At 31.3% G+C, this 25,366-nt stretch overlaps 2 protein-coding genes across 2 annotated transcripts in view; both read right to left on the bottom strand.

Annotated features, from left to right (window-relative positions):
* Positions 1-2,716: 2,716 nt before the first annotated feature.
* Positions 2,717-4,181, bottom strand: LOC141537079 (uncharacterized). The gene is made up of 3 exons (XM_074257910.1): positions 3,931-4,181; positions 3,170-3,754; positions 2,717-2,982 (listed from the first exon to the last, which is right to left on the bottom strand). The coding sequence occupies exons 1-3, from the start codon at positions 4,112-4,114 to the stop codon at positions 2,717-2,719; spliced, it is 1,035 nt and encodes a 344-aa protein (XP_074114011.1). The 5' UTR covers positions 4,115-4,181.
* An 11,677-nt stretch (positions 4,182-15,858) lies between these two features.
* Positions 15,859-25,366, bottom strand: part of LOC141537134 (uncharacterized) — an 87,097-nt gene continuing 77,589 nt past the window's right edge. Inside the window, exon 4 of the mRNA XM_074257974.1 lies at positions 15,859-16,147. Within this exon, the coding sequence (XP_074114075.1) occupies positions 16,041-16,147 (107 nt within the window). The 3' untranslated portion in view covers positions 15,859-16,040. The remainder of the gene's footprint in view (positions 16,148-25,366) is intronic.

Raw genomic sequence — 25,366 nt, 5'->3', positions numbered from 1 at the left:
TCCGAAGCCATCATCTGTATTCGCTCCAAAAGGCACGAAAAACGTATACAATGTCGTTGGTAGTAACGAAAAAGAAAACGTCACCGTTCTAGTCACGGTAAATGCTGCTGGTGATTTAGTACCAACTTTGTTACTATTCGCAGGCCAAAGTGTTTCCAAAGATGTTATCCGAGTGGGACCTTCAAATTTTAGTTTTGGCCATTCTGAAAACGGCTGGATGACTGCTAAAAATTTTTACGAGTACATTGCTGATGTTTTTTTTTTCCATGGTTAGTGGAAAGTAAAGTCAAATTAGCCATAATTTTAGATTTTGATGGACATTACTTTCATGTTACTTTGCCATTGAGTAAATTTTGCAGTGAAAAACAAATTATTCTCGTAGCACTTTACCCGAATGCAACACACATTTTGCAGCCATTAGATGTTGCTTTTTTCCGTACGTTTAAAGCTGCGTATCGAAAATCTTTTGAAGGTCTGTGTCACGATTCGGGTGCTATAAGTATCAAAAAATGTCAAGTTGCAAATGTTTTAAAAAAAATTTTTGAAAGTTTAAACTTGAAAAAAATTTTAGAAAACGGGATTAAAACTTGTGGCTTACATCCTCTTGATGTTAACGCAATAGATTTTAGTAAAGTGATCAAGAAACAGGGAAATTTATTAAATGAGACTCTATGCACTTCTGAAGATGTAACTAATGTACCCAAGGATTCAGCAGCTTTAAAACTGTTGGAAAGCTTGATAGTCGAGAATAAATTGTTATCATTCAGAGCTAACAATAGTTCTTTTTCTGTCCAGGAAGTAAGTGGTGTACATATAAACAGTCAATTCTTTATCAATTGTTTTATAACAGATTTATATTAATTTATCTTTATTATTTCTAGCCAAATATTTCTAATATCGATAAACCCCATGAAAAAAGTTTTTGTCTAATCATATATAATCATACATAATGATCTATATATAATTGGAACCAAAAATTGGCCAGATCTAATTATATATAATGATATATAACTATATATTAGGGTGATTCAAAAAAAAAGAATATTTTTTCTTTCGTTTGGTACTCTGAAAAATAGGTTCCTAGACACCTCTAAGAAAGCCTCTCCAAGCATGAGTTCTTAATTGTAACGGGATGGTCCTCCTTCTTACAGTTTTCTATTTTTTCTTATTATCAGATAGAAAAATTTATATCTCGCTTCCAACTACTTGAAAAAATATCTTGTTCCTTAGATTTTGTAGGAAATTGAATGCTCTACAAAAAAGGTCTCTTACGATTTTTTCGTAAACCCAACCGTTTAAAAGATATTAACGGTTAAAGTTTGATTATTTTTGGGAAAATTTTTTATTTCTTATGAATTTTATAACTCAATGAAAAAAATCATTATGAATGATGAAACTCATAGTTTTGTAGGAAATTTACTGCTCTATAAAAATGGTCTCTTATGATTTTTCGATCAAGTTGAGCGTTTACGAGATATTCATCGTCAAACATCAATGCATATCAATTTTTCTAGTTTTTGATCAATAATTCGAAAAATTTCAATTTATTCTGTGAGTTTCAAGGAAATTTAGACAAATTTGAGTTTGTATGAATAGAAATATGTTATGAACTATTTTTTAATTAGTTTTTAGTCTTGGACATGTTTGATTACATTAAAACAAAAAATTAGTGCATTTTTTTAAATATATAATTCAATTTAGTGTGTTTCACATGTGTTTCACTTTTTTATCGAAGAATTTATTTATTTAATTATCAACTGCCATATAATTTTCAATATTTTCAACATAACGGTACACTTTTACTGTAAATAATTTCCTCTATTGTAGTTTGGGTAGTTTTTTCGATGTTCTTTGATAATTTGCAATAAGTATTGGAATTGCTCTTCATTTTTTGTCAAGCATTGATTATACTCACTAACTAATGCAACAGCTCGTTCTGCTGAATCATTAACAACTTTCAATTGGTTAAAGTATTCTTTATTTTCAATGTAACTGTCATTAGTAGGCCACGATTCAATATCTTTATCAAGGAAGTCATATGGTAAATCAAAGATTTTAAAGAGATTTAAAGACTTTTTAGAAACAAAGTCACTCAGACTTTTTGCGTTAATGAATTCAAATCGTTTTTATCAATTATAAATTTTTAGCTTTAGAATCTGTACCGTTACGAGTATTAACAGCTCCAACAATATTTTTTTACTTCCAATGAAACGGTATCGTCAAATAATGATAAAATGGCAAGTTCATCACTTAAATACCATAAATGCAAAATCATTTTTTCACAAGTTGCTGAAGAAATCAATGAATTGATATTTTTGTACTCGAATAAATTTTTCAAAAACTGCAAGTCATGATTAGCAGCAGTTGTTGCAGAAGTTGATGAAAACCAAGCTTTTAAATACAGTGTAACTATAAATATACAAATTTGCCGAAGACCGTCCAATTCTTTATTAGAAAGTTTAAATTCATTTCTGAATAGAAACATTTTTAAACTGTAAATGCCTTCGCCATCCACCTAGCATGATGAATTGCACCAGGACGTTTGAAAAAATTTCTTCTTGAGGCATTTCTCCAAGGAAAATCAACGACAATTCCAACAATTTTTATAGTCATCTCGGGGTTGTAGTAACTATCAAAAACAATTAAAAATTTGTCAGAAACAAGAAAATTTTTTTCTTAAAATCGCAGTTAAATCATACCTGTAAGGATTGTGCAATTAAACTAGATATTTCATTTTTTTATCCAAAATGATATCAGCAACAACAGTATCTTCAATTCCAGATTTATAATTAGTTTTATTTATTTCATCCCATGATTTTTTAAATCTTCCGAACATTGGTACGTTTGGCCCAGATGACACAGGCCAATATACTTCAAATGCACTTCTCAATATGATCTCAAAAATGTGGTGACGACATGGTAACCACATTAACTCTCTTCCCAAAGTCTTTTCAATTGCCTTACATGTACCGTTATAAATTCCTGTATAAAGAAAATAGATAACTATCGTTAAATTTAATATTTTCAACAAATTGTAGATTATATTTAAAATCCAAATGAGTAAATAATTCTCAATAATTTCAAAAGTGAAATTCAGTAAGCAATAAAAATTAAACTAGAACGTTAATAATTAAATATTTTTTAGATTAAATTATCATTGATAAGTTACCTGTATTAACTGCCGTCGTGTCAAAACACATCGCCTTAACATAATTAGTAATACCCCATTCACTCAATGTCGATAAAATGGCTGATGTTTGATTGTCTGCCGTCCCAGAATTCATTTTTGGAACCCCAAGTAATTGTTCGGTACCAAATGCAGTTAAAATAACTGGTAGCCGTTCCACAGATTTTGATCCAACAAGGTCATTCAGCATTTTTCCGTCCCAATGCACAACGTATTTATCGTGTGTCTTAAAGTTGTCATTAAGTCCTTTAGCAATGTCTTCTCTTTGAAGCATACGAGCTCGTTGAATTGAACTATAACTGAGCGTTGTATCTTCAATTTTAATACCTACTGCTAGTAAAACCGGAGCAATAATAAACATCGCATTTCTACTGCTGACATTAGCTCGGTCGAGTCCAAAAATGACTTCAGGAGTTAAGACATCAAGTTTTGCTCGTTTTGTCGGAATTGGAGGTTCATACTCTGAATCAGATCCAAAATTTGTAACTCCACTTAATGTATACGTAGAGAACGACTCTGATTTTTCACTTGGAACAATCGCATGACTGGTAGACGGTTGATCTAAGTCTGGAATAAGATCTGTTTTATAAATTAAACGAAGAAAATGTATAGAATTTATTCATTTTGATGACAAATAATTAAGAAAGGACTCCAAAAATTGTCTAGTCAAATGTCATCTAGTCATCTATGAAAAGTTACACTACTACCTGACTTTATAATAATTAAATATCTCAGATACTTACTACTCTCATCTATTCCCATCATAGTTGTGGTTAAGTTTGATACAGGTACATTATTAGAAAGAATCTCTTTATGGGTACCGAATTTTTGATCCAAATACAACTTTCTAATATTATCATCAAGCACTTTTAAGGATTTTTCGCTCACAATGTCGAATAATTGTTCAAGATCAGTCTGAAATTTCATTTCCTTTTGGTTTTGCGCTGAATTCTTTTTATCGAAATTTTTTTGTAATTTTAACTATTGACTGTGATAGCGAAGAAATTTTTGACTGCATTAGGAGCTCCACTAGTTGGAATCTGATTTTTTCTCCACAGTTCAATAACTTGGTCAACTGAATTTTTAGCACTTTGTTTGATTGAATACTTTAAAATTTTAAGTTGGTAGAAAAACACACGCATAACCTCTTTCACTTTTGGTAACTTACGTTCCGAAATTCTTTGTAGAGGTATTCCGATAAAACGTATTTCTTTATTCATTGTAGGTTAATTGATGATAAATAAATTTATGTGATGATTATAAGACTTATTTAAAATGAATTATTTTATTACGTATTCAAGATGATCAGTTTTAGGAACACTGAAAATACGGTATGAAATGGGTAGATACTGAAGATAGTTGAGAGTAAAAACATAGATGGCGTTAGTTTCAGAAGACAAACAGAAGAAGAAATGGAATTCAAAACAAAAATCCCCTCGAACGAAAATTTTATGTATATTTTGTGAAAAACAATTTAAAAATACGCACTGAACAAATTTCATAATAATAAATGACAACGCGATTAAGATTTTAAATTATTAAAGATAAAATTAAAAAAATATTATTAGAATAAAAACTTTCAAATGAATTTTTGAACAGAAAACATCTATAGGAGTTGCTTTTATAATAAAAACTCAAATTTGTCTAAATTTCCTTGAAACTCACAGAATAAATTGAAATTTTTCGAATTATTGATCAAAAACTAGAAAAATTGATATGCATTGATGTTTGACGATGAATATCTCGTAAACGCTCAACTTGATCGAAAAATCATAAGAGACCATTTTTATAGAGCAGTAAATTTCCTACAAAACTATGAGTTTCATCATTCATAATGATTTTTTTCATTGAGTTATAAAATTCATAAGAAATAAAAAATTTTCCCAAAAATAATCAAACTTTAACCGTTAATATCTTTTAAACGGTTGGGTTTACGAAAAAATCGTAAGAGACCTTTTTTGTAGAGCATTCAATTTCCTACAAAATCTAAGGAACAAGATATTTTTTCAAGTAGTTGGAAGCGAGATATAAATTTTTCTATCTGATAATAAGAAAAAATAGAAAACTGTAAGAAGGAGGACCATCCCGTTACAATTAAGAACTCATGCTTGGAGAGGCTTTCTTAGAGGTGTCTAGGAACCTATTTTTCAGAGTACCAAACGAAAAAAAAAATATTCTTTTTTTTTGAATCACCCTACTATATATAATCATATTTAACAATATTCAATTATGTATTATTACTTCTAATTAATTATTTTGCTTAATTTCATAGATATAGTACTTAATACAGTCATACGCAATTCTCTATAATGAATAAAAATTAAAAAAAAATGAAATAATTTTACGGTTGTACCACCGGTACCACCAGTCACCCATCCACCTACTAACCATACTCAATGCTGCTTAACTTTAGTGATCTCCATGCGCCTTGAAGTTCCCGACTGCTGTGCTGCTGTCTTTTGTGACAATTATTCTATGAAGTATATAACGTATACAAGTATATAAAGTATATAAAGTATATAAGTATAACAGCCAGGTATGATCATATCTAATTATATTTAGACTCATATATAATCAGATCTGATCATATATAGACTTATGTGATTATATATGGAGTTATGACAGCCATGTATGATCATATCTAATTATATATAGACTTATGTATATGATTATATATGGGATTATAACAGCCAGGTATGATCAGATCTAATCATGTATAGACTTATACAGGGTGTCTCTGAAGTGGCGGGAGTAATTGTTGGGGTCGATAGAGAAAAAAATATTGAATCGAAAGTTCCTGAGCCAAAAATTTTTTTGGGCCATAGAATTTGAGTTATGAATTAAAAACGATAGCCAATCAGAAGCGCGCTATTCGAGAAATGAAAATGAGCGGGGAAGTAGAGGAGACGCGAGAGTGAGATGCTGCAATAGCAGCTTACTCGCTCACACAAAGCCGAGCATGAGAGGGGATTGTGACGCTATGAGCCGAGTACGTAAGTGTGAATGAGTGGATGTATGAGGTCGCAAGCGGACGGCTTAATGTATGAGTGTGTGTCCGTGTATCGCAGCATTATTGGAGGCGTTGTAACGCTGAATTAAAGCTAACCGGGTACTCTAAGACAGAGGAAAAATTTTAATTTTTATTTTTATTCGAAAAAATTTAATAAAAAAATAAAAAGGCCCAAGATTTAACCAGACCCACAGAAACGGAGAGTAAATTTTTAATTCTCATTTATTTTGCTGGGGATTATTTTCAAATACAAAAAAAAAAAAGGCTAAGATTCAACTGGAATCCAAAAAGAGATGGATGAAAAAATTTTATTTTTATTTTTAATCAGCAAAATTATTTTTCTTTAAAAAAGAGCCCAATCTCGACTGGAGCAAGAAAAAATGATTGAAAAATTTTATTATTAATTTTCAATCAACAAAATTATTATAAAAAAATAAATGGGCCCAAGTCTCAACCGGACCCAAACAAACGGATAAAAATTTTTATTACTTACTTAATTTGCTGGAAATTATCTTTAAAAACGAAAAAATGCCCAAGACTCGATCGGATCCAAAAAATAACAGTACAAAAATTTTTCCTTATTTTCAATCAGCAAAATTGTTTCTTTTAAAAAAGGCCCAATCTCGACTGGAGCAAAAAAATGATTAAAAAATTTTTATTATTAATTTTCAATCAACAAAATTATTTTAAAAAAAAATAGTCCGCAGACTCAACCGGACCCAAACAAACAGATAGATAGTTTTAATTACTTATTTATTTTGATGGGAATTATTTTAAAAACGAAGAAAATCGCCCAAGACTCGACCGGACCCAAAAAAAAAAAAAAATTGAAAAATTTTGTTTTCATTTTCAATCAGCCAAATTAATTTCTTTTCGAAACAAGGCCCAATCTCAAACAGACTAAGAGAAACTAATTAAAAAATTTTATTTTTATTATTAATCAAATATTATTTAAAAAAGAAAATAAGCCACAGACTTAACCGGACTTAAACAAACGGATAGAAAATTTTTATTACTTACTTAATTTGCTGGAAATTATCTTTAAAAACGAAAAAATGCCCAAGACTCCATCAGACCGAAAGGGAGATGAATAAAAAAATTTTACTATTCATTTTTAATCATCATAATTAACTTTTTTATAATAAAAGGCTCAATTTCGACCGGACCCAGAAAAAATGATCCAAAAATTTTATTTTTTATTGTTGATCATCAAAACTAATTAAAAAAACAAATGAGGCCCTAGACTCAACTGGACCCAAACAAACGGATAAATAATTTTTATTACTTATTTATTTTGCAGGAAATTATTTTTGAAAACGATAAAAATGCCCTAGACTCGACCAGACCCGAAATAAAATAAATTGAAAATCTTTGTTTTTCTATTTTTAATCAGCAAAATTATTTTCCTTTGAAAAAGGGCCTGATCTCGACTGGAGCAAGAAAAAAATAATTGAAAAGTTTTATAATGAATTTTTAATCAACAAAATTTTTTAAAAAAGAAAATAGGCCCCAGACTTAACTGGACCCAAACAAACGGAAAGAAAACTTTTATTCCTGTTTTTTTGTTGGGAATTATTTTTCGAAACAAAAAAATTGCCCAAGACTCGACCGGACCCGAAAAAGATAAATCGAAAAATTTTATTTCTAAATATTAATTAACTAAATTATTAAGAAAAAAAAATAGACCCAAGACGCAGCAGGACCCAAATAAACGGATAGAAATTTTTTATTTACTTGATCACCAAGATTAATTTTCCTTGAAAAGAAAGGCCCAATCTCAAACAGACTTCGAATAACTGATTGAAAAATTTTATTATCAATTATTAATTAACAACATTATTCTTAAAAAAAAATTAATAGGCCCCAGACTCAATCGGACCCAAACAAACGGATCGAAAACTTTTATTTCCCATTCATTTTGCTAGGAATTATTTTTAAAAACGAAAAAATGCCCAAGACTCGACCAGAGCCAAGAATAGAAGAATGCAAAAAAATTTATTTTCTCTTTTCAATAACAAACAAAAATTTATTGAACAAAAATCAGCCTAATCTTGACAAGACGATAAAAAACTGATTGAAAAAATTTATTATCAATTATTAATTGACAAAATTATTTCAAAAAAGAAAATAGGCCCCAGACTCAACCGGACCAAAACGAACAGATAGAAAATTTTTATTACTTATTTCTTATGCTCGGAATAATTTTTGAAAACAGAAGGAATTGCCCAAGACTCAACCGGACCCAACCAAACGGATGGAAAACTTTCATTTCTCATTTATTTTGCTGGGAATTATTCTGTAAAATAATTTTTCAATTAATCGTCAGGTAAAATGTCAAAAATAAATTAAAACAAACATTGAACTCAAGTCCCAATAATTTTGATATTTTAATTAAAATTATTTTTTAATTAATTGACAGGTAAAATGTCAAATAAGGAATTGAAAAAAAAAAAATCGCTCTCGAGTCCTGATAATTTTGATATTATTATTAAAATTATTAATCACTTAATCAACAAGCGAAATGTCAAATGATAAATTAAAAAAAAAAATTGAACTCAAGTCCGAATAATTTTGATATTTTTAATAGAATTATCTATCAGTGAATTAACAGGTAGAATGTCAAATTATAAATTAAGAAAAAAATTGAACTCAAGTCCGAATAATTTTGATATTTTTATTAGAATTATCTATCAGTGAATTAACAGGTAGAGTGTCAAATTATAAATTAAGAAAAAATTGAACTCAAGTCCGAATAATTTTGATATTTTTATTAGAATTATCTATCGGTGAATTAACAGGTAGAATGTCAAATTATAAATTAAGAAAAAATTGAACTCAAGTCCATTGTTTGTCCGGTTGATTCTGGGCTCTATTTTTTTTTCAAAATAATTTTCTCGATTAATAATAAAAATAAAATTTTTCAATCAGTTTCTTCTAGTCCGGTTGAGATTGGGCCTTTTTTGAAGAAACATGATTTTGGTGATTGAAAATAAGGAAAAAATTCTTTTAATTATTTTTTTGGGTCCGATCGAGTCTTGGGCATTTTTTCGTTTTTAAAGATAATTTCCAGCAAATTAAGTAAGTAATAAAAATTTTTATCCGTTTGTTTGGGTCCGGTTGAGACTTGGGCCCATTTATTTTTTTATAATAATTTTGTTGATTGAAAATTAATAATAAAATTTTTCAATCATTTTTTCTTGCTCCAGTCGAGATTGGGCTCTTTTTTAAAAGAAAAATAATTTTGCTGATTAAAAATAAAAAATAAAATTTTTTCATCCATCTCTTTTTGGATTCCAGTTGAATCTTAGCCTTTTTTTTTTTTTTGTATTTGAAAATAATCCCCAGCAAAATAAATGAGAATTAAAAATTTACTCTCCGTTTCTGTGGGTCTGGTTAAATCTTGGGCCTTTTTATTTTTTTATTAAATTTTTTCGAATAAAAATAAAAATTAAAATTTTTCCTCTGTCTTAGAGTACCCGGTTAGCTTTAATTCAGCGTTACAACGCCTCCAATAATGCTGCGATACACGGACACACACTCATACATTAAGCCGTCCGCTTGCGACCTCATACATCCACTCATTCACACTTACGTACTCGGCTCATAGCGTCACAATCCCCTCTCATGCTCGGCTTTGTGTGAGCGAGTAAGCTGCTATTGCAGCATCTCACTCTCGCGTCTCCTCTACTTCCCCGCTCATTTTCATTTCTCGAATAGCGCGCTTCTGATTGGCTATCGTTTTTAATTCATAACTCAAATTCTATGGCCCAAAAAAATTTTTGGCTCAGGAACTTTCGATTCAATATTTTTTTCTCTATCGACCCCAACAATTACTCCCGCCACTTCAGAGACACCCTCTATATAAATGTATATAATCCTATGTATAATCATGTATGGTTATATATAATTATGTATAACTATCTACATAATTATATATAATCATATATAATTAGACAAAAATTTTCTTCATAGGGAACCGAAACAGTCACTCTCTGAAATTATGCTGGTATCGATTGTGGATGACCTAGAGGCAGATCCATCAGAACACAATCTTACTTTAATTATTTTAATTAATTAATTTAATTATTTTATTTTTTCAAAGCGGCATGATGGCCGAGCGGACTGTCATTATCGCGTTAGTTCGTTCGCACATCATGTCATGAGGCGAGGGTTCGAGCCCCGACGATTGTTCGAATAGTTCCAACACCAACCGTCGGGGGTCGCTCCAGTAACCGAACTATACTGGCATGGGTTTTCTCTGTGGTTTCCCCATCGCCACTATTCTAACAACCGATCGAAAGGGGTGAGGAATAGGGTAAATGCAGTACAGAAAGCACAAATCGGTCCACAGCCGCATGGAGAATAATAAAGATATGTGCAAGAATTTTAAAGTGTGATGAACAGATATGTGATTATAAGAAAAGACTTTGATAATATGTGTGATAATAATAAATGGAGGACGTTGATAATATGTGTGATAATAATGTAGTGAGATGGATGCGCTGGGGTCCAATAAGTACAGTGTACCCATAAAAGACAGCAGCACAGTCGCTGAGCGACGGCTGCCATCTACTCGGCCTTAAAAAAGTATGCCCAATATATATACAAGTAAAAAGTGGATTATTATTGTTTTATTTTTTCTTATTATTTTTAATGAAATCATCAGTTATACTAACTCAAATTAATTAACAAAATTTTTTAGATACCATTAATGATTACAAATTTATATGTACCCTACTTTTACTAAATTTTTTTAAAATCAATTAGGCATTTACATATTACTTATTTATAAATCTATAAATTTACACTTAAGAAATTACGGATCTTATTGATTTTTTTTTTTAATAAAATGATTGTTCTTATAATTGCTATTCTTTTTTCTTTAATAATATCATTTTTATTTTTTTATATATTTCTAAAATATAACAGAAAATATTGAGTGGCGTTCGAATTTAGTAGAAAATAATGTGGTGGAATTGATGTTCGATTTGAATGGAGAATTAATTGCTGGTATGAAAGAAACTTCTAAGTCTCTATCTAATTTAACTACAATCATCGCAACGTCTCATCAATTACAACTTCCATCTGCTTCTGTTGCTTCAAATCTAAATATTCAAGCTACAGATTCCACTTTACAATCTTTCTCTCAAACAGCAACAGTCACTACTGATTCATTTCGAGCACACGTACCAACAACATCTTGAACTTCAAATTTGAAAATCAAACATCAAATTCGAGCTACTAATTCTAATCTTGAATCTCTTCAAATCTTCTCCAGCAAGAAATAAAAATGACTTAAGTACCATCTGAAACAACTGTTCAAGTGTCTAAATTAACTTCTGAATTGTTGCCAGAACAACTTTCCATCGATACTACTGATATTCAATCTCCTTTAGTAAAGACTCCAGAGCAATTACAAAATAACCTTCCTTTAGAAATCATTACAAATATTGATTCATTAATAGAAACATTTTCTGATCCTTTTAAAAAGCTATTACATTGGCCTAAAGCTGATTTTTCAAATAAAAATAAGAAATGAAAAAAAAACTCAACTCCTGTTCCATCTGTTTTATCAAGTTCACAGTGACAGTATATTGCAGAAAGTAAAGAAAGTATTAAACGTTTGAAGACTGAAGAAATAATTTTAAAGAAAAAAATTAAAATTGAGCAGCAAGAAAATAAAAAGAAAGAAAAAGAAAAAGAACGTGTTAGAAAAGAAGAAGAAAAATTAAATAAAGAGAAAATCAGATTAGAAAAAGAAAAAGAAAAATTTGAAAAACAGCAGAAGAAAATCAAAGAAACAGAGGAGAAATAAAAATTAATAGAAGAAAAATTATTTAAAAAATTAAAAGCAGCGCAAATAAAAAAACAAATTGCTGGGCTTCAAGCCGAAAAAATTAAATTACAAAAAAATAAAAATAATCAATAAGATAGAATAAAATAAAATAGCATAAATAGAAAATATTTTATCGTAGCTATAAAACTACGCTGGTCAATTTTATTATTAAAATTAAAATGCGCTGTGTTTACGTATAATATTGATTTTTTTTAAGTGAATATAATTTTGACTTATTTTAATAAACTTGTAATTGTTTCTAAAAAACATTTTTCATTCAGTTTCTTATCAAATTCTTAACTCTTGACCTTGTTGAACTAACCGCAGTAATAGGCACGCAGTAATCGGGTCATTCGCAGTAATTGATACGCAGTAATAGGGGCAAGCTGCTTTGAGGCCCGCAGTAATACATGCATTTGCACTCTCTTTTAAAACGCTTATTATTTAAATAATAAATCAATTTATTGCATTGTTGATTCTTTTTTATATTCAAAATTAGTTAAACTTCGATTAAGAAAAAAAAAATTATTTGATTCTTGCAATGATTACAATAAGAACGTTTTCAACGTTAGACCGATGTAAAAAACCGCAGTAATACCCACATTTACCCTATTTATTGAGCATTGTAGTTTATAATCCAGTTTTCTTGATGAATATATCAGGACTATTGAGCAATAGTCAATGATCGGGATGATCGTGGCAGTAACATATACTGTAATTAATTTAAAAACTTGGTTTCAAACAAATTATAATAGCGAAAATAAAGAGAATTTCATATCAAATGAAGTCTACCTTCCATTTCGGGTGAGGTCAAACGGCATTTTTCTAAGATATTAGCATAAAACTAATTTAGATCATTTGCATTGAAGTGATCCAATAGCGTTGATTTCTTTGGTTTGATGATCCCAACCTATTTTAGTTTAGACCAAATATTCGATTGGTGAGATAAGTCCTTAAGAATTTACTTGAATTAGGCATTTTCTAGTAGAATTTAGTTCAATTTTTAGCTCCTTTCTTTTGTTCTTATACAAGATGAGTGTATTTCTATCACCTTCACGGCGAACATGTTTGTATAGAACATCACACTGTCGAAAATAGCTTTTTAGCTGATTTGTTAACCATGGACTGCAAGGACGACTTAACTTTCTTACTGTAATTGATGCAAATTTATCTAGAGAAGACGTAATTGAGTTGATAAGGTGTGAGACTAGGTAATTTGGGTCGCAGTCTTCTTTAATGACGTTGGAACAGACCAGCTTTTGATTGAAATCCATCAACAGGCTCGTGTGGTCGCAACATCTAAAATTATAGTTTTTGACGGTTTCATCAAGTTTTACAGTTGATTCAAGTATATAGTTGCAGAATAAATAGTTATGTCCACTTTTAAAAGGAGCTGGAGACTTCGAAAAGTTTCATAGTTTATCACTGATATCGATAATGATCACATCCAACCAGAAATCAACAGAAGTTATGTAAAATGTAGGACCAAAAGGTATACAGTGAAGTCCAGATTTAGCAATGAAGGACATGAGACAATAAGCCAAGCAGTCAGATTTTAAGAGATGACAATTTAAATCATCCATGATAAGAATAATTTTATAAAGCGGGTAATACTTGTCAAATTCTACGAAGAAATTGTCGAGAAAGGGACCCTGAGGCCTTCTGCAGTATAAATAAGATTTAGATAATAAGAGCTAATAATTTGAACTAGAATAAATAAGAGCAATTTCTGAGACTCAGACGGAAGAGTAACATTAATTACCATGAATTCTGGATAATTTATATCTTGAGCTTCAGAGGAGTACAGTAGTTTTGACTTTGAAGAGTTATGGATGAAACAGGCAATACCACCATCTCTAATGTATTAGCCACTCATGTTTACAAGCCAACGATCACAGAGCAGAATCGAATATTCTTTGAGAGAAGTATGAATTTCAGGATCTAGTCATGTTTCTACAGCAGTGATAATGTAGAGCTTCAAATCATTGACTAACGTTTCAAACTGAGCTATCTACGCTAAATCTATGTTTAGGCTAACAGTATTCATTCATGTAATGTTACCATTTAGTTGGTTTGATAACTGCTAACAGAGTTTACTCAGATCTTCTTCAGTGCGTAAAAGTATTTTTAGCGAGTCATCATCTAATTTAGCATAGACATTTTCTCTGTAGGCCCATACATACTTGATTTTAAACTGTTTAGCATTTGCTTTGTATTTAGGGAAAATTTGCAAAAATTTTAAACATCGATCTGAACAAATTCATTGAGATGTATCTAATTTTCATAAAATTTGGTGAAAAGTTGTCATTAATCCCAAAACAAAGTTCTACTAAAGGAAAAAAATTAAAATTTTTTTTCAAAAGTTATGCAAAATTCAAAATTTTACCTTCAGTTAGGGAATATCGGGAAGTTATTGGTTTTAGCCCATTTTTCAAAAATCGAGTTTTCATGAGATCTGACGAAAACTCGATCTTCATAAAACGGGGGGAAACCAATAACTTCCCGATTTTTGAAAATTTTAAATTTTCTTAGCAGGAAGTTAAAAAATTAGTGAAACGGTTAACCCTATTAGCCATGCTTATAACTTCCTGCTAATTTCAAATGTATTCTAAAATTCTATCTATGACGACGTTTTTGAGTTCTTCGACTTCAAAAATAGAATTTCTCAGATATTTTGATCTCCCTCAAGTTCCAAGTTAGATCTGTTATATGCATTTGAACTCTTCGGGTTCCTAAGTCTAGTTTGTATTGAGTAAAATACCTTTTTTGAATTTTTATGAAATGCAATAACTTTCAGATAAATCAACTGATTTTGATGTGCTTGGCAGTATTGAGCGTGGATAAGAGAGAATTATGACAATTCTTAAAAAAAAATTCGATCTGATGAAGAATTAAAAAATCATATTGAAAAACCACGATATTTTTTTCGTAAGTTTTTAAAACTGAATATCTCACTAACGCATCAACTGATCTAGACAAACTGGCGTTCAACGCAATTTATTACGTACTAATAGTTAATTCTTTACATCAAAATCAATCTAAGCAAAAATTTTAAAGTGTAAAAACATAAATTTGAAAAACTAGAGAAGTAGAAAAATTTTAAATTTTGCATAACTAAAGCCAATTTTTTCATTATTATTCGTTCGGTCAAGCTTCGTTCTGTAATTAACGACTTCTCACTTCTTCTCACTATATTTTATCTAAATCAAAAGGGGTCGATTCTAAACGGTGGTCAACTTGATATAGAATGACTCATGTAACAAAATTATCACCCTCAGAATTGAAGTAAATTTTTAAAAAGTTTGTTCCAAATTGTAAAATAGTTAAAAAAATTTTGTTGAGAAGCATAATTGTTATTTAAATTAATCAAAAAGATCACTTATCAATTATATTTTAGTTATTTGATTGAAAATGTATAATGAAGTTACCCATTAACTTTTCATACAATAATAAAAATCTACAGCTCATAGAGTATAGTAGAGAACACAAATTCAATCTCATCATATGTCATTCATAAATATTTCATTTTATAAACATGATTTATAATTAAAAACAGACCCTTCTTAGCTATCAACAAGAGCTAGTTTTCAACTGAGGAAAATAAAAATAATTAAATGTTCCTAGTTTAAATTTGTTAGACTAATAAAAATTAAATAATAGTAATCTTGTGGTTAATCTAACTAATATGAATATTTCAAATGTTGACGATCCTGATTTCAATAGAAAAAAAAGATTGTTAAGAAGTCGATTTTCCACGGGTTTGTTCAAAGTAACTTAGTTTAACAGAAAAAATTATAGTGATCCTAAGTTTAATTATTATTATCATCCTAATTAAGTGCTCAATTTAGATAAAAAATGTTTTCCGTACTCTTCATCAATTTATTATCATTAAGAAACAGCTTGTCGAAAATCACCTTCAAATTTCTCTTCTGATCCCCTGATTTTTCGCATAATGTAGTAAAATTTACTTATTATGAATGTTTTATTTATATCATAAGTGATAAGGCTTACATTAATATTATGTTAGCTGAAATAACAAATATTAAATACATTGATTCGATCTTGCTGTACACATTATTACCATTTCCATGATACATCGCGGCGGGATGCTCATCTGAAATAAAAAAAAAAAAGAACGGTTATATTTTTTTGTCAAACTACTCACAATCGATGTAATATAATTGTGATGACTATTATTTAGTAAAAGATGAGTTCATATAGAAATTATACAGATTAAATAAAATGAACTTTATACAATAATGAATGTCAAAAAAAACATTTTATGTAAGCTCATGTACAAAAACTTAATGTACATTTAACATTGTATCAACCATTGTTATGAGCAATGCACCTCAGAAGCAATAAAATTTATAATTATTATTATTATTTGGTAAAACATCAAGCACGAATAATGAACTTTTTCAAATAAAATAAAGACGGTCAGTCTACCTGCTCTGACTAAAGCGACTATAACTCCGAAAATTTTTGAAATTTTAATCTAAAATCTTAAACACATTTCTGAATGAATAAACTTTGATTTAAAACCAAAAAAATATTTTTTGTAGTTAATCATAGTGGCTTAAGCGATGAAAACAATTTTTTAGTGATATTTGACCATCAAAAATAGTGCAAAAATAGTATATTATGCAATTAGTTCGGTAAGTCCGACCCAAATATCTAAGTTGTGCTGTGGAACATAATATAGTTATATCTAAATATTAGTACGCTCTGAGGTTAGAATGATTAGCAATACTTTAGATTAAGAGTCCCGGTCTGGGCTGTCCGAATTACTTTTTTCAGTTACCGAGAAATTCCTACCGAGTAAAGGTCCTCCCCTTCCCCCTTATCCTTTATTTCCCTAATTCCCAAATTTGTCTTTAATGTCAAATTTAGCTATTATATATGGCTAAATTAAATTATGACTAAATAATTAAATAATTTTAAATATAATGTATATTTATTAATATACATTATAATTAAAATATAGTATAATTATTAAAAATTATTTTGTCATTACATTAATAATTATATATAAAATTATTTATATCTAATAACTATTAAAAATTATAATTATTCTATATATTTAAATTTAACTTAAATTTAAATATATAGAAAAAATATTATTAAATTCCACAGTAATTTCACCTTTACTTAAGAGGTGAAAAATATTATAGCTAATAACCCACCGAGAATTACAATTACTGAAGCAATTAAAACCACACATTCGGAGCGTGAATTTAATAATCCACCCGCGGAAAAAAGCAAGCCAGGTAGAAAACCCAAAGCTCTCACGTTCTTCAGAGACAGAACGGGATCAGAGTACGATATTAGGGAATTTTTAAAAAGGAAGCGGAACGTTGAAAGGGACCTTGACTCCTCTTGGAGGGAAGTTGAGGAATCTTTTTATTCCCTTCCAAAAATCTGATAACTCCAACAGCTCCTCTTCATCACAGCACAATAACTCAGACATGATGAATACTGTATCCGATTCTGCATAGGAAGCTCTAACTGAGCAGATTAAATTGATGAAAGAAAAATCGGCATCCAATGTTACTAAACTCAAAACTGATATATTCAATGCACGAAATAACAACAAAAAATCTATTATGGCTATTAGAGAAAAGCTGAAAAATATCGAATGGGCATGGGAGGATAAGTGGCAAGGACTTAAGAGTAAACAAGATGAACTAGAGTCTGATATTAAATCTTTAAAGATGGCCATGGAAGCTCAAAAGAACATGAGCTTTGGAATTGTGACCAGCTCCATTCTAAATGAATATGTATAAACTGCCGAATTGAGAATAAAAAAATGGACCAATGAATCCATACTCATGAATAAGAAGCGAAACGTTTAAACATCATCATCAGCAATCACGATTGGAAGCCAACAAATATCCGAAAACAAACTCAAAATTTTCTCCGAGTCAAATTCAACGGGGATGGATATAAAAATAACATCCTCCTAGTCGATAAGCCTGGAAAATTAATACGTATCAAACTAAGTTCCTAAATGGTCAAAGACAATAATGTCATTAAAAGCTGTAGTCTTAAAAAATAGCAAAATTTCCATAATGAACGATCTTACAAGTCTTGAATTAGAACTGAGAGCTAACTTGAAAAGAATTGCGGCTGAGAAAAATAAACGAAGCGTCCATACAGCACTAAAAGGTACAAAGCTCAAAATTGGAGATAAGTAGTTCCAATGGGACATGCATGAGAAAACATTAAAACCAGCGAAGACACTGAACAGAGAAATAACACATGATCATCTAGCTAAAAATTTTCTAACTACAAAAAACTAAAAATGATCTCGTGGAACTCCAGCAGCATAGACAATCTTTTTAACCATATCTCGTCCTGACGCGGATATCTACTGCATCTGCGAAACCTGGTCAACTACTCCAATTAAACTGTCACACGGATGGGATGATTACCATGCAATATATGCCAGTGAATTAAAGGAAAAAAGTTCAGAGCGAGCCAGTGAAGACCTGGCCATCATTCTGAAAAAAGAACTTCAAGTCAGGATCCTGGAAGTCTCCGATAGCTTGATATTCACGAATGTGATAACAAATGATTTTGAGGGCATTATTGCCTGTATATATCTCCGATCTTCTAGAAATATTGTAACAACTTTAGAGCTTCGTTAACTCACCCTGGACGACATAACTAATACTCATGGTCATCTTCCGATTTTAATTTTAGGCAATATTACAACTTCAATGCGCCACTTGGGAATCTTCACACATTTCCTGCTGAACTATCTTTGGAGACTTCTCTCACGCATGAAAGAAGCGCACTAGACACTGTCATCAACTCTAGAGGTCGTAAGTTAGCTGACTTTACGCGTAAAAACAATTTTATTGTGCTAAACGGTAGAACACCTACCCGGAGAAAAATTAATAATAGTATTTACTACACGAAAATATTAACTCCTACTATCTGGAATGGTAATAAAATTAATTAGCCCTAAAATAATAGGTGTTATCATTGACAATTGTACTAGTTACTATTAAAAATGGTAACGATTACTATCGGAAATAATAATTGTAATTATTAAAAATTATAACTGCTATAATCGAAGATGGTAACTGTAACCATCTCAGATTTTAAAAATTCTGAAAGAAAAAATAATAAAAATTTATTTAATTTAATTCTTTATTTGCATCCATATTTTAGTGATGAACATTTTTTCCTTTAAAATATTAAAACAAATAATAACACAATCATTAAAATCCATGTATGATAAAAATTTTCAAATATTAGAGCTGTTATTGATTTCTTTGAATGATTGCCTATGATTATCAAAATAGCAATCATCCAAGATTTAGGTTACTAAAAAAGTCTTATTATTATCAATTATTAATATTTTTTCACAAGATAAAATAATGAAACGTCATTTGATGGTTCCATATAATTAAATTAATTGTAATCCTATCATCTATATCATTAAGAGAATATCATTAATAGAAAATACTCTCTCGATTTATAATTAATAAATGACCTTATATCTTGTGAATTATTAACATTTTTACAGATATAAGCTCGCACTCGGAATTATACTCTTCGAGACCTTTCATTTGAGTACCCACATCAATTTTTCATAAATTTATATATGTTATACATATATAAATATGTATATATGAAAAATATATAAAAAAAAAAAATTAGTCGGCCACGATAGCCGTGCGGACTAATGCGTTAGTCTGTACAGATATCGTGCCGATAGGCGCGGGTTCGAGCCCCAGCGGTTGTTAGAAAATTGATTTCAATAACAACCGCTGAGGGTCGCTCTAGTAGCTGAACTATACTGATCAGGTTTTCTGTGGTTTTCCTTGGTCACTGTGCTAAAGCTTAAATGGCCAGGCACAGGCAAATGCGTACAGTACCTGTAAGTCGGCCACAGCCGCTACCTCGAACGCATTAAGGTGGGGTAGAAATCTACCTCACCGAGAGGGTGAGGGAAAAGAAGGAAATAAATATGGTAGTTACTAATGTATAAAACATAGTAAGAATAGATGAGAGACAAAAGTGGAAGTAAAAATAATCCCCACCCTCTCCTTGTAAAAACACACTAAGGTTGTATACAAGTAAAAATCACATTTATTTATATAAAAATTCACGTGGGTAATCAAATAAAAGCTCTTAATAAGTGTAACATCGGAATGAGCTTATGTCTTTAAAAATGTCAATAGTTAAGAAATGACATTGTATCTTGTAAACCATTGACATTTTTAAAGATATAAGCTCACCCCGACATTACACTCATCGAGACCTTTCATTTGAGTACTCACTTGCATTTTTGATATATATATATATATATATATATATATATATATATATATATATATATATATATATATATAATGGGTTTTTCTTCACGGGCTGGCGTCGACAGCACCGGGGAGTTCCACCTAAATGTTGGCTTACCTGGTTCGTCGCTTGTTGGGCGCCAGGAACTTGACGTTCCACGGTTCGGATTCAGCAATTGATCGTCGTCGGGCGGCAGGTCAACGTCGAAGAGATTCTAGAGTTCGTGGAGCGAAGAGGAAAATCGATGCGGAATATTTTGTCGAAGGGGATAACAAACAAATTGAGACCACCAAAGAAATCAGTAATGCGCAGGGACTGTGCAATGAACAAAAAAAAAATCTGAATACGATCGAAATTATAAATAATGAGTTCGTGTTTATTCAATGACAATCAAAATTTCGAAGTAAGGAAAATATGTGACCTCGCTTTACGATCTTTACAACAAATGATAAATACAAAAAAATTAACAACAAAAAAAATAATTGTTTCGCTGGTTGTCTCGTAACAACAAATTTCGAATTTAAGAAAAAACAAATATTATGGTCGTAGCCCGTTTTCGTAATAACAATTTTTTAAATAAATAAAAAAAAGAAAAAAAAAAAAAAATCAACAACAAAAAAAAATGTACTGTTTCGTATTTTCTTCCTAGCAACAAATTTTCCGGATTTAACAATACCAAAAAAAAATTATCGAATTATCGTGGCAACCGAATTTTGAGCGTTTCAAAAATTAAATAAAGTAAAATTAACAAAAATAAACGTCTTGGCGTCTCTTCGTAATAGACAAGTAACAAAATTTCTTGTAAAAATTTTTAACAAATAAAAAAAAATATTTCTAACTGGTTCGTGGTTTATGTTACTGTCGAATTTATCAATAGCATCGATTTGTCGTCGTTTGACTATTGATGTCACAATCAATCGATCAGTTATCAATTGCGGCGGGTAAATGAACTATTGGTAACTCTGGTTACCCGTCGGGCAACACGCGGGACAAAGCTCGAGGTATGATTAATAACTACGCTCGTAGATGGCCCTTGATTCGCCAATTTGATTCGGCCTGCATTCTCAAATTTTGATATACTAAATCGACAATATACACAACATTCCTTACACGGACTACAAGTTTTGGCACCGAATACCTGGCTGACGTCAATAAAAAAATTGCGTCTCAAAAGTGTGCAATTTCACAAAACTTCATCAATAATCGAAAAAAAAAAAAAATCAAAACAAAACTTAATAATTAATTATAATTCTAAATCGGACAGGTACGACCTCTCCGACCTCGAGTTAAGTACGGACTCGGTGAAGTCAACCAGGTGTATTAATAACTGCGACCGCACTTACCCCAGTTCAATCGACTTCTTGGTGAAGATGTGACTCCAGCAGCAAGTGACGGCGTGGCTGACGGCGGCAGAGGTTCTCGGCGATGGCGTCTCGGAAATTCCGTCGATGGAAAAGGACCAAAACGTTCGTTTGTTCTCGACCTTTGTCGATTGACAAATAAAATAACTCCCGAGAGAAGTTCTAACCTCGGTTCGATCGGCTCACAAATAAAAGCAACTCGTACAATTGAGTAATTCGCCAAGGCGCGGCTGAATTTACGTAAAAATTACAAAAAAAAAAAACTTGTCGTTTTGCTTTCGCAACGTGACAAAAAATTTTAACAAAAAAGAAAAATCAATACTCGTGTCAGTGGCCGGCTCAGAATTGCCGGCTTTTCCGTTGTGCCAGCAATCTGTGGCTTTTCGCTAGCACAGCTACCACGCTGCGCGTCCAATCAGCAGTCTTCGATAAATTTCCATCGTCGATGGTTGGTCGATACTCAATCTAGTATTCTTTTCGGCGTTCAGGTGGGGCCCTGGTGTGCTCCCAGTGATTCAACGTCCTGTCATTGGTCAGTTCCGATGCCGGGTTTCCCTCGTTGATCGTTGACCCTCCCAGATGTCTCCCGGGTAGTTGGTTGCGGACTGAACTGAGGGTTCGCCCGGTCGCTTGTCTCATTCACTCTCTCGCTCACACACTCTTAATTACATTTCTACATCGTAACTTGCCTAGTAAATTGCCTAGTCAGTTACGTTATAATTTGGCGCGGTTCGGCTTACTGTTACCTCGAGCTTCGCATTCTGGCCGGCAACTCTTGGGGCGACACAGGCGCGTCGAATCTCCGCCATCCATCAGCTTGACCAACTAAACTAACTAATTTTCAAGAAAAAGAACAAATCTAATGCGAAATTTTTAGTGGGGAAATTTCCCACGTCACAATATATATATTAAATTAGGGTGGCGCAAAAAAACCGACTATTTTTTTTTTTGAGTCTCGAGTGAAAAAATGTTAGTTTTTGATGTTTTAAGAGCTCTCACCAAGGGACAGCTCAAAAAAAATTTTTTAAGAGGTGACTCCAAATTTTTCAAAATTTCAAAAATCAAATTTTTTTTGTTTTTAATTTTTTTTCTCGTTACGGTATAATTTTATAGACTAAAAAAAATAAATTTTTAAAAATTTCAGTTCAAAATTTAAATTTTGAAAGGTCGCTCATAATTTTTTTTATTTTTGTTAATTAGTCATATCGCCGACGTTAAGTATTGAGAGTGGTACGTTGGGGTCTTTTTGATTTGAAAAAATCTTAACCTACGCGGCAAGGTAAAATCTCAACCAAGCTGGTTTCTAAGACCAGCTTAGGATTCGAACTCACGCCGGCAAGAGCCGCTAGACCTAAATACTATCAAGAAAAACCAATATCTTTGGATTACTGGGGAGATTTTTACGAAAAAATTATTCCTACTGAAAACTCCTATGACACTCTATTCTTTGGCGTGGAACATCCGTTTCTGGACCGGGAATTTTCGATGGAAGAACTCGATAAGACCTTCGCACACTGAGAACAACAAATTCTCAGGTTCTGATAATATTCAAATCAAATTTTTAAAAAACATGCCTTTTAACGGGAAATTATATATACTATGCTTAGGGGTTGTCCATTAATCACGTGAGGCTTGAAAGGGGGAGGGGTTTGATAAAAATCACGAAAATAACACAAGGGGGGGGGGTGTAGTAAGATATCTCGTGTATTTATTTTTTCGTCTAACGCGCGATTTTTAAACAAATATTAATTAAGCGGCATGGCGCGGCGTGTAGTGACCTTGACTCGCCGTTGCCAGGCAACGGACGGAGGCCTCACGCGCATGCGCCGCCAGCCGCCCGGCTCGGCATGCAGTCGTCGCAGTCGACAGTTATTCTGTTGTTTTGGCGCCGAATACATGCGTAAACCGTTACCTTGTACGTTTTTCATTAAAACAATGTTTAAAGTAGGTGATCTGTATAAAGACCTTTTCGCCGAGTATAAGAAAGGAAAAAAACCTAGTATTGCTCAGAAAGAATTTAATGAGTTGTGGGCTAATGCAAAACAAAAATATTGTACAAAAGAAGAATTTGTGAAGTGGGCGAATGATCTTCTAGCAGATTACCGCCGAAAGCACCAAGCAAAGAAGTCTTCCAATATTCTCTATTATTGTTCTAATTCTAAAAAGGTAAGTTATAACTAGTATTTGTCTGTTTAAGGGCATTGTCCTAATAAATACGACTTCATCTATAGTTTATTTGTAATATCAATGTTATTGTTAAATCTTCCAACATTTTTGATAGGTAAATTACCTATACATATTTTATCTATATTTTTTCCTTAAAGTATTTAAGGAAAAAATATAGATAAAATATGTATAGCGTACTTTAAGTATTACTTAAATCCAAAAGATATTTTTTTATTTTTAGATTATAAAGAAGTTATTTAAATAATCTCTAGGTTTTTAATAGTTTTAGCTAGTCATTGGCGCACAGGAATGTTATATTCCATTCCATAAAAAATGCTGAATAAACATCATGTAACCCATATGCCTACATATCACCGATCGCTGAACTCTAAAAAAGTAGGTGTATTGAGCTGAACCTTGTGGCATGGGTTTATCTAACGTAAAAAACAAAATAAACCGTAAGTCGTGGTGGTTATATTGGTGAAGGTTATATTACTATTGTTACACATTTCGCGCTTGTTTATATATTGATATCTTGTCGCTTTGTGAAAAATTAAAACTATTTATGGATCATACTATTGAACTGAAAAATTTGCCTACTAATGAACGGTGGCAGTATGATATTGCATACCTACATATAATTACATACACATTATTCTAGTGAAAATACGAGGATTGTGCATGGTTTGTGTGCCGTTTCGAACTCTTATTTTAATAAAAGAAAAAAGAAAATTACTGGAGATGGTTAATTTATAATATAATATAATTTGCACGATATTATCTTTATTTACACGATAATAATTAAATTATTAATTTTCAGAATGCCAGCGAAAAAATTTCTGTTTTGCCAATGACATCCAATGAGCCAAATCTACCTGTAAAACTTCCTACGCCTGCGATATGCGTCTCACCGATCGGTACCGAAATTACTGACGAAGGCAATGTCACTACTAAAAGCACCTCAACAGGTGAAACATCCCAAATTCGCAATATCAATTATTATTTAAGCAGTCAATTATTTATTCCTACTAATCTTATAAATGCGAAAGTCTGTCTGGTACGCTTTCGACGTCAAAAATTTTTTTCCATTTTTTTTTAATGCGCGAAATTATTCCAAGCGTGATATAACCTGAAGTCCACGCGAACGAAGTCGCGGGCGAAAAGCTAGTATTATTATAATTCTAAATAAGAATTAGTAATTTAGTTTATAAACATAATTTCAATGTTTTCTTGTTGTTTAAATGTCGGTCATTCCAGGTGCTCGGAAACGTAAAGGTGAAAATTTGGATTGTAGCGACGAGAATTCACCCGATACACCAAGTGCAAGCAGCTCTATACTGCAGCCTGTACGTGCTACTCCTGCACAGAATAAGTTGAAGAATCAGATTTCTCTTCTTCAAATGGAATTTGACTTAGCTGTTCGTCGTAGGGATTTTCTGGGCGCCACTGAAAATGAGACACGTGATGTGACGAAACTGCGCCGAGAAATTGAT

Source organism: Cotesia typhae, unplaced genomic scaffold (assembly GCF_013202065.1).
Source record: "Cotesia typhae breed Kobodo isofemale line unplaced genomic scaffold, CoteBio_Ctyphae scaffold_58, whole genome shotgun sequence".
Taxonomy (NCBI): Eukaryota; Metazoa; Arthropoda; class Insecta; order Hymenoptera; family Braconidae; genus Cotesia; species Cotesia typhae.
This window is presented reverse-complemented; position numbering and strand designations above follow the sequence as displayed.

What these genes read in the sequence shown, in the direction of transcription:
- LOC141537079 (XM_074257910.1), bottom strand. Translation starts at nt 4,114, where the DNA reads ATGAAATTTCAGACTGATCTTGAACAATTATTCGACATTGTGAGCGAA. An exon ending in GATGGGAATAGATGAGAGTA is followed by an intron (nt 3,755 to 3,930) that starts GTAAGTATCTGA and finishes ATCTTATTCCAG; the next exon opens with ACTTAGATCAACCGTCTACC. An exon ending in CACGACGGCAGTTAATACAG is followed by an intron (nt 2,983 to 3,169) that starts GTAACTTATCAA and finishes TTCTTTATACAG; the next exon opens with GAATTTATAACGGTACATGT.